The sequence below is a fragment of the Paramisgurnus dabryanus genome, chromosome 20 (genome assembly GCF_030506205.2).
Source record: "Paramisgurnus dabryanus chromosome 20, PD_genome_1.1, whole genome shotgun sequence".
NCBI classification, from domain to species: Eukaryota; Metazoa; Chordata; class Actinopteri; order Cypriniformes; family Cobitidae; genus Paramisgurnus; species Paramisgurnus dabryanus.
In genome coordinates this window covers 18,878,898-18,889,544 of record NC_133356.1, presented here as the reverse complement: position 1 = coordinate 18,889,544, position 10,647 = coordinate 18,878,898, and the positions used below count along the sequence as shown (strand labels likewise).

The window sequence follows — 10,647 nt, the reverse complement described above, 5'->3', positions numbered from 1 at the left end:
GACACAATGTCCCACAAGGTCATGTTAGTTGGTTGACAAATCCATTTAATGTAATAAAAGCAAAACTATTATTTTTGTTTGTGGATGCATTAAGATATGAGAAGCTGAATTGCAGCTTACACCAACATGAATAATGGAAAGTTTTTCAGATCCAGGGAGGCAGAAGCTGCATCATATACCCCTGAGGTGCATCACTAATTCAATCACTGTAACTGACACCTCCTCTTAAATCTTTCAGAAATGTCCCTTGTTCATCATGGGATCCTATAAAAACATACATTTAATTTAATATAAGGCTATTAAAAATATTAAATATTCCAGTTTTAACACGCATAACACAGAGACACTTACACTTAATTTTTACTTAATTACACTCAAGGGCCAAGAAACCCAAAGAATGGGTCAGATATGTTGACTCATGTTCAAGACAAAAGGGCACTGGAGAGACTGTCGCTTTGATAAATCCACTCTAATTAAAATCCCTTGCTCACTGTCCCGTTAAAGAAATTATCAAAACATACTATGGCAAAGATTTTGCTCATTAATATTAATTAGGTCATGCTGGCGTTGCTTGGTAACTATGCAAGCGGCAAAAGCGCCAGTTCACATAATCATCATTGATATTCATGAGCAGAAGGTTAACTCGCCAGTTGATTGGTGCTCCCATGCCAACGTCTGGCTTTCAGAAAATCAGTTTGGTCCATAGGGCAAACGTCATGTTACATAATTAATATCCACGAGCCCATTTGAGTCCTGTTCAGCGTCTGCTTTTCTGCAAAGCAACGAGACCTGCTGGATGAGCGCCATATTATATACTTAATATTCACGAGACATTCCTTTACCGTAGTAGGATTAGTACATTTGCGTCCCATTGCAAGCATGTCCCTTCTGCTAACAGGGCGCTAGTGGGTGATCTACTGTGAGTGACAGCACTCGGAGGAAACGGAGCGACGCACAACGGCAGTTCTCGCGACTGTGCGCATAAACCAACTTTAACCATGCAATGTAGGTTAAACAAAAACTTTGAAAAGTTGCTTTCTTTGTTTTTTGCTGTATAGAGATGGAAGCAACGGGCTTGTTCGTAGGAGTTTAAACCGTGCTCAAGGCGCTCAGTGTTGCACACGCATGAAAACATTTATAGGTAAAGTGTAAAATAAATAATTATGTAGTCAGTGAAGATGTTTGAAATATGTAAGTGTTGTCTTTGTCACTGGTTGGTTTAGAAGTGATGCTCGTTGTGTTTGACAAAGGTGTTTGGTCATGCGTGATACAACTGTGCTGTTTGTAGGTAAGCTCAATTTAATGCGGTTTTGCGCAGATTGATCGGCTTCTGACATCACAGTCCCGCGAGAGCGATTCCAAAGCACTTCGGTTCGAAGCTTTAAAATAGCCCTCGCGATACTTGGACGTTATATAGCGCCACATGAAATCTAGCACTTCTTTATTGGACGTCTGAGTGCACGTGTTCGTGGAGTGTTTCAGACAGACCTGCTTCAGTTTTTACATGTGTTCGAGTAGCTGCGTGAAATTGCAGGTCTTTTAAGCAGGGTGAATAGTTCAAAATGTTTATCCTCAGAAGCTTTAGCGTAAAGTATGTGGGATGCATGTTGTTCTTGACTGTAAATTATAGTCACTTAAAGTACATACGTAAAGAAATAATAGCTATTAGAAAGGCTGTGTATTAGCATGTACTCGAAACATTATGAATATGAGGGGTTTTGTCAACCCTGAAGATGTTATAAACATTTTTAAGGTTATTCATGCATACAGATCAGTAGACAAAGAAATCATGAACATTCCTGTCAAAGGCTCTTAAAGGGATAGTTCGGCCAAAATGAAAATCACCCTGAAGCCAGCCGAGTTACATATGTCCATCATTTTTCCTGCAAACACATATTCAGATATTTTTGAAAATGTCCTAGCTCTTCCAATCTTTATAATATATGAATATGGGGTCCGCTCCTTTAAGTCCAAAGAATGTGCATCCATCTTTCACAAAAGTAAGGCTGCCACTAAAGACTATTTTTTTATCGACTAAATTATCGATTAATCAGTTATTCTGAACAAATGACAAATTATTTACCCCCAAAAATCAACAAACATTCCTAAATCCTAATGTTCTTTTAACGTGGCATACTCTTTTTATATTGTATATAAATACTATTCATTAACAGTACATATGTTTTTGTTTATAATGTATTCGTATTTATGCCTTCACACAATAAAATGTCCTTAAAACGGTAGGCAAAAGAGAGAAGATGTCAAATGTACTGTGCCTTCAATAGGCACTGTATATGAAAACACCCTCGAATTAGCGTTAACTATAGTATTTTTTTATAGGATTTCTCAAGAGAAAAATAATGGATAATTAGCAAATTTCAGACACCGTGGAAAAAAACTTGTGTGTAGGACTTTAAATATGTTGCGTGTCTATGGGATCTGGTATGTGTTGTGAATGCATGAAGATAATTTAATGCATAGGTAATATTATGTATAGTGTTATAAATCTACATACATTAAAAAAAAATGGAAATATAAAAGACTTTGGAGGATTTACGATGCTGATGACAGTTGCAAACTAACTCATTTGACAATTGACCCCACTTCATTCAACATCTTTGAAAACAGCGGACTGTTGAAAAAAGCGGACTGTTGGAAACGCATTAGACATAAGGTTCGTGCCTACTAGTGGTTGTTATTTTAGTGTGAAAACACAATTAAAAAGGTAATATAATGGAATTGATTAAAAATATTGATATTGACTTATTATCAGCGTGGACGCAGTCAATTGTGTCGACCAATCACGACAACTCTAAAATAGCTACTTTTCAGGGTTACCGATGCGATTGTGTACAGGGAGCATTCCAGACTTATCCAGACTAAAATCTCATTGTCGAATTATGAGAGGAGCATCAAAATTTGATTTCAATCATTGATTTTACATTGATTTCAATCTTTGACATGACCATACTCAGTCAATATTAACGATATCAAGGTTATATTTTCACAGCATGTTCTTTAGACTATGTAAGCTAATTTTACACAGAAAATAATAAAAATAGTAAATACGTTTTAGCTGGGTTTCACAGGCAGGGTCACATATAGATGGTTTCATGTACAGGGAGGTTTGGCAGCTGATCTGTAGTTAAAGGCAGGGTGCATGATCTCTAAAACAACTGCACTGGATCAATGTCCTGGCTAGGCACACTTGGCTCTTTAAAATGCTGATTATGAAGGCTTAATTGTTGAATGGACTGTATTGCCATTCATGTACCGTATTACCTCAAATTCTTCCAATGACAAAGAGGGCTAAACTTAGATGCTAACTAGAAGTCTCCCAAATTAGGCCGGGTGAACAGGCATGTCCTCAGTTGTTATCTTCTTTCTGATGTCTTTCAGTGCAGACTGTGATGGCAGGAGAGAGTGCTGGTGAGCGAGAGCTTCTTATCGCTCTTCTATGAGAGCAATTACAGTGTATCAGGAGTTTCTCACCGGCACTTGCTCTTTGTCTAAATCTGTAATGTAAAGTCCTATTCATGTAGCTTACAACAAAACCACTGAACAACGCCACTGGATTATTGGGATAGTGTTATCTTTTAGATGCCATTTAAGATTTCTTTATGCAATGAAGATATTGGTATGACCTCTAAGTGATTGTTTGCATCTACAGTTAGTGCATTCATTGAGATATGTTAAAATTGAAATACTTGTGTGGTGACATGCACTTAATTCAAACAGGTGGTACAGTTCAATGGAGCCATACCTTTAAATGCCAGTTTGTGCCAGCCAGTTCTCATTGACCCATTATCTGAATAAGAATTGGGTTAGGTTGCACTTGCAGAGAATTGGAGTTGGGGGCACCCAAAAAGAAAGTAGTCTAGAAAAATCTTTTAGCATAAGAGGGGTCTATATTAGCCCTGTGAATCATGGGAGGTCTGGCATACTGGGTGTCCCCTTACATGCCATATAAGTACCCCTTCCTCCCCCTCCTCATGGTGCCAAAGTGCTGTCGCTCTTTGCAAAGGGGCAGCTATTCTTAGGCTGTCTGTCCAGCTCATCTGAGCAGGCAAGAATCTTCTTCTTCTGGCTCCAGATATTTTGCATTAGTTGCACTTTGAGAGGGCCTGAATTCATTGTTTTGTGCTATTATTTTGACATTTTAGCCTTGAAGTGCTATAGATTTTCAGGTGGTGAGTGTTGCCTTTATTTTACACCATTTTCTTCTACTTTCAGAGGCTGTTTGGCACGTGCCCCGCCCCCAACTCAATTTTCCCTATTTATTTGGAGAAGCTCTGTGGCTTAAACAACACAGTTTTTTTATTTTTGAACAATGAGTTCTTACAACGTGTCACTCGCTGGACCTTCGCCATGGGGTTTCCGGTTGCAAGGAGGCAAGGACTTCAACATGCCTCTCACCGTTTCTAAGGTAAGACCCCCAAATCATGACCCCTGAACAGTCAGTTATTTATTAATTCACCACTCTTTGGTCGAAGTTTGACCCCTCTGGACTGATCCTAACAGATATATTGAAATTCAAATAGGGATTCAATGTTTCACTATAATGTACATTTATTAGCATAGGTTTTCAAACTTTAAAACTCCCACATTAAAGATTTATCAATGTTGCATAGTACTGTCAAGTGTTCTGTATTTATGGTTGAGTTTAAGATGTAGTTGCTTTTTTCATTTATTGTTACCTTTTCCTGGTTTGGGTATCTGATCCTCTGTATCAATATGCTAATGTATCGATGAGCCAAAGTTGTTTTTCTTCTAAGGTGATATTACTCTTCATGATACTAAAGATAATGCAGCATTGTTCTCCTTAATTTGGAATTTGGATTGGGCATGTATGGTTTGTGCCACTGCCCATCAACCATTGTAAATCCATATATACATTGTAGATGTTCAGTATTGGTTATAGTTTGTGCGTTTTCCTCAGAGTCATGCTGTTAGGTTTGTGCATGACTTGAACTGATGCCAGATGCTAGTTTTGTGTGTAAACCAATATTTGGTTATTTATTTGGTGCATTTAAAAGATGCTTTTATCCAAAGGGACTTACAGTGCATTCAAGTTATACATTTTATTATGAAGATTGCACCCTGAGACAGAATTTATGATTTTTGCATTGCTAATTCAAAGTGCTCTACAAATAGGCTTTATGCCCAGCTGCACTCCTAAACTTCAGCCAGCTCCTTGTTTCCTGTCTGCCATTATTGGACAAACTGATTAATCCAGGTGTGTCTGATTATTGATGATGTGACTACTGAGGTCAGACACACCTGGATTAATCAGTTTGTTTGAGACTACTGAGGTCAGGCACACCTGGATTAATCCGTTTGTCCAATAATGGCAGACAGGAAACAAGGAGCTGGCTGAAGTTCAGGAAGTAGTGCAGCTGGGCATAAAGCCTATTAAGTGGCAGGAACAGTTTTTCACATTTATGCATTAGAGAGACGTTTTCATCCAGTTGCACATTTTATCAATAAATTCCCAGCAAATAGTACTAATGACCCTGATGTTGTTTGTGCCAGCTTACTGTTTCTACAGGAATACTTTTTGCCAGTGTTGTTAGTAAGGGTGCACCGATAAATGCCGATATACACTAATAATACGTGGCCGATAACTATTCTGAATAACACAGCCGATATTATTCACAGCTATTTTATGTACTACGGCTTTTGATCAGTAAGTTCTTATCGATCTGAAATTATTATTAGTTGGAGTCGTTTATAACATGCATTTGAAAAAGGAACACTCGTCAAACATAATCATTATACATATTTTATTATTATGAAAATACCTGAAAATGTTTAAAGAACAGCAATATAAATATATCCTTAAGCCATTTTCTGGAGCTGCATGTCATAGGTGCGTGTTTAATGGTTCTTCGTCTACAGCGCATATTGAGTTTCTGCACGAGTGCGCCCTCTGGCTTTTGGATGTAGCGGCATTTCACCGTAATTCATTGAGAAGCATAGCAAGGATCATCGGACGATATATCAGTGAACCCCTAGTTGTCAGATATGAGCAAGTTCAAATATCATGAAAGGACAAGCACTCATTGTACTGTAATATTTATAGCAAAACAATTCTGTCTGTTCAAACACACCTAGCAAACATTTCCCCCCTGGAAACGGATAAGAAACAACTTGTTTATCTTAGCGCAGGTGCCTTGCATATGCACATATTACATGCATTGTAAAACATGCTTGTCCACATTAAAGGGGCCATATTATAGGGCTAAAAAGCACATTACTGTGTGTATTTGGTGTAATACAATGTGTTCGTGTGGTTTATGGTTAAAAAAAATCATTATTTTCCACATACCATACATTTTTTTAGCACCTCTAAGTCCCGCCCATCTGAAACAGGTCGTTTGGTACAAAGCTCATCGTTGTGAGAAAGCGCGGTGTCAACAGGTGTGAACTGATTGGCCAGCTATCCAGTGCGTTGTGATTGGCCGAATACCTCAGTAACGTAATCGGAAATATGACGCTCCTTGCCAAGTTTTGGAAGATGAGCTCCCAAACCAATAGTGAAAGCCACGAGATATTATCGTATTTACTACTAACTTATCAACACGAGCCTGAATCTGACCCAGAAAACATGGATGGCTAAGCTAATCGATCAACTTTACCAGCGCGATGTGAGCAGAACGTAACAGATGGTAAGGTAAGGATACTAAAACATAAACCATGTTTGCATTTGTGAACGTAGAAACAACAAACGAGCACTAATCTGCACTTCTCAAATCTCGAGTTTGGATCATCATTAGGAAATGCATTAAAACACAGGCGCGTCTCTGCACCAAACTCGTCTTTGAATCGTCAGTGAGGAAATTTATTAAATATGAAAACATCGGCTACTTACAGGATGTCAGTGTAGTTGCAATTGCTCCACTTTTTAGACGAAGCCTTTGTGTACATCCAGTGGTTGTACTCCGCGATGTTCAGAAAGTAATCCTCCTTAAAATGTGCAGCACACAATCGAACATTTGGGCTGTACTGTTCTGAAACAGTGTTGTAAATAAAACCTAACCACCTAAAATTCTTAATATTTACTCTGTTGGAATGCCAACCAAAGTAGTTTTGCAACAAAACACAGCGTCTGCTCAACATGGCGGAAACAACAATACTACAGCGTGATTGAAAGTTACACCCTCTATCTTTGCGTATATGAGGGTGGTGTTATGAAAATGTTCAAACCAGTATGACGTCTAACTGCATGGGCGTGTGAAACGAGCCGTTTTAGGTGGGCGTGGATGAGGCTTCACGTTTAAAAAGAATATCTCTTTGGATTTGAAACTTTAATTTTTGCAACTTTACAGATCTTTTATGTGCACAGACATCATTTAACACTCTAAAAACAAAGGAAAACATGCAATCTGACAGTTTGACCTCTTTAAAGGTGTCTGTGTGTGCATTTGATAAAAAAAAAGAGATGCCCTGTATGCACCTTCAGATTCTCAGATGTCTAGTGAAGACAGATTCACCGCTCTAGTATGCTGCTGGCATTAGCAGGTATTAAAAAATAGATCCTCCTGTGTATAAAAAAAACATTTCAGACTGTGATTCAAGCAGTCATATTGTGGCAAGAGAATCCACACAAAGATGATGTGCTGGAAGGTGGTCACTTCTGTCACAATAGCCTGGAATCAGAAGCGGTGTTTCTTATGTCACTATCCTTGGTGGCCCGTTGTGTTAGGCATATTATAGTGACGTAAACACCCTTGGCTATATCGTAATGCAAGAAGGAATCTTCTGACGTTTTTTCAGGGCTTATGTTTACAGCACTGACAGCCCTTTGGCCTCACTGTAGTGGTTACTAAGAATATCTGAATCAAGTGTGGCAGGTCTGTTGTGTGCACAGGAAAAGATCGGCAGCAGTAGGCCTAGTCAATCAATGCTGAATGACAGGTGGTACCCAAAGCTCACTTTTGTTCTGGCTGTCAGGGTGGCTCAACAGGGTTTTTCTATAAAAATATTGTACCTCACAGGTGTGAAGGAATTATGCGAATGAGAAAAGAAACATTTGATGTATATATGATGTATATACATATGAAGATTTAAACTGGCTGTGAGTATCACATTTGTAGGTTTGAGAAGGATCCTTTACTTTAGAAGTAACTTTAGAAGATGAACTTTATGTGACAACCACAGGAGACAGGCCGCCTGAGAGATATTTACTGATCATCCACCATCTATGATATATAGGGGTGGTTTCCCGGACAGGGATTAGTTTAAACCAGGACTAGGCCTCAGTTTAATTAGGAAATATAACTAGTTTTAACAAACATGCCTTAATAAAAACATTACTTGTGTGCATTTTGAGGCAAAACAAAGGGCACTGATGTATTTTAAGATATTTCAGTGCAAATTGTTTTTAGTTTGAACAGCTCTTACATTTATTTTAGTCTAGGACTAGTCTAATCCCTGTCCAGGAAACCACCCATAGTGTCAGAGATTGAGTGTCAGATTGAGAAAAACGACAATGAATTTGTATTTTGTACTTGTGTCTCTGTTGTTCATTTTATTTATGTTAAACTTGCAGTAGAGGCTTTTCCATTACCTTTCAAATTGCGCAAATTCAAATAGCGAATAAAAAATGCGGCCAATGTGGATAATTTTTTTTTTAGCAAAAACTCTAATGTAGCGCAATTGTTTTTATGATCTGTTATTAGAAAATAAACATTGCAAAACTGCAATTGAAACTTACAGTATTCTTTAATATGGCATGGTATGTTTGGTTGGTGGACAAGACAGAGGAGTTGTGTTTAAGTTTATGCACCGTTGCAAGAGCCGACAAGCGCATGACATCAAAATACCCCAAGAAGGATTCGGGAGTTGAGCGCTCTGTATTCTTTCGAATAATGGTCGATCTCATGTCAGTCTGTGTGGTGCTGTATAAGTCGAACACACCCGCCACCAGATTTCTGAATGACTAATTGTGAGAAAATTACTTTTAAGTCACATAACATCAGTAAATGGGAACTTTTTGCAATAGTTTTGTATTGACACTGCAAAAAAATGACTCTCTTACTTAGTATTTTTGTCTTGTTTTCAGTAGAAATATCAAAAAATTCTTAAATTAAGATGCTTTTTCTTGATGAGCAAAATGACCTTAGAAAATAAGTCTAGTTTTTAGACAAGAAAATATACAATTTAAGTGAATTTGTGCTTAAAACAAGCAAAAATATCTGCCAGTGGGGTGAGAAAAAAACATCTAAAAATAAGATTTATTTTTTTCTTAAACACTAAGTAGATAATTTTGCTTGTTTTAAGCACAAATTCACTTAAATTGTATAGTTTTTGTTTAAAAACTAGACTTATTTTCTTACGTCATTTTGCTCATCAAGAAAATACATCTTGATTTAAGAACTTTGAGATATTTTTACTGAAAACAAGACAAAAATACCAAGTAAGAAAGTAATTTTTTGCAGTGCATTTACAAAATAACACAAAAGTTTGGCGCAAATGCTTAATAGAAACCCGGCTTGTTTGTTATACATGCTCAGTAAATTACATTGTGAAAATTTCATGTTACTGGGCTGTCTGGTTTAGGGGAATTTCACTGGCCAATGCACTTGTGCATCACTATTTGCGCTTTTGTTTAAATGTAGGTGTTGAAATGAGGGTTTCTATTTGGCTGAGAGCAGTTTAACTGTGACAGATGGCATATAGAAAGCATGAATGTGCAATTCGAGTTGAATTGAAAGCAGCAGATGAGGGATATAAATACCTCTGGATGGTTTAATTGACAAGGATTTGCCAAGAAAGAGTTTTCTAAAGAGTTTTATTTGGACTTAAATAAAACAACAAACATAATAGCATGGAAAAATTATGCAAAAAAGCTGATTAAATGTTATTCCTGACTTTTTAGCCATTGTGATGTCACATAGCATTTGCACGTTGGAAGGAGTTAAAGTGGGAACATTATTGTCCTACCAAGCAAAACGTTAAAGCTACTCATGCTTTGTGCTACACCTCTGTCATTTGACACTGTGGTGTTATTAGAAACATGTCTGGCTTTGAAAAGATGTTAAAGATTAATGTCAACAGGGATCCACTAATATAATCTGCCAAAGTACTTCAAGAGTCCCCCGTCTGGTAAAGGGCATGTGTAGTAGCCAGTAGAAATAACAATTTAATACTTTTGTGGGCTCTCTTGAGTCTTGACTTGTACCAACTGTACTCTCTTGTACCAACTGGTGGAATAGTATTTCGCCTCTGTGTGCTGGTATTAAGGTGTTCAAATACGGATGTTTTAAAATAAGGGCCAAACTCATTCGTGTGGTATTTACAGAGCATCCAGTAAGATTGAGTTTTATGGATGGCCTGAATATAATACTATGAGCAAGTTGGATTAATGACACAAATGTGGCTGTCTCTTATTCAAAGTAGCTTTTCTGAGGTCTAGAAATAGCACAGCACCCCCGATGAGAGTGTTCAACTTAACAGTGTTGATATTCATTGTGGCGTTCCAATGCTGGGCTTCTTAAATGGCAACTCTCCACTTTATATTTCTCTAAAAAAACTTTATTCAAATTAGGCTTTAGAATGGCTGTAGGATTGATGTTGGCAGATAAACATAAACCTACTTGATATTTAAAGCTTTTCCAGTGTTTTATACAGTTCTCTGAAGAGATA

At 37.6% G+C, this 10,647-nt stretch overlaps 1 protein-coding gene across 7 annotated transcripts in view; it reads left to right on the top strand.

The window, feature by feature from the left end:
* Positions 1 to 867: 867 nt before the first annotated feature.
* The window catches only part of ldb3a (LIM domain binding 3a), a 54,205-nt gene continuing 44,425 nt past the window's right edge, over positions 868 to 10,647 (top strand). For 6 of the 7 annotated variants that reach the window (XM_073812929.1, XM_073812927.1, XM_073812928.1 and 3 more), the window contains exons 1-2: positions 3,953 to 4,066; positions 4,234 to 4,426. In XM_073812929.1, coding sequence (XP_073669030.1) covers positions 4,331 to 4,426 — 96 coding nt within the window. In that variant the 5' untranslated portion in view covers positions 3,953 to 4,066; positions 4,234 to 4,330. Of the gene's footprint in view, positions 1,006 to 3,952; positions 4,067 to 4,233; positions 4,427 to 10,647 lie in introns of those variants that run through there. The other variant, XM_073812926.1, reaches the window with a different exon arrangement.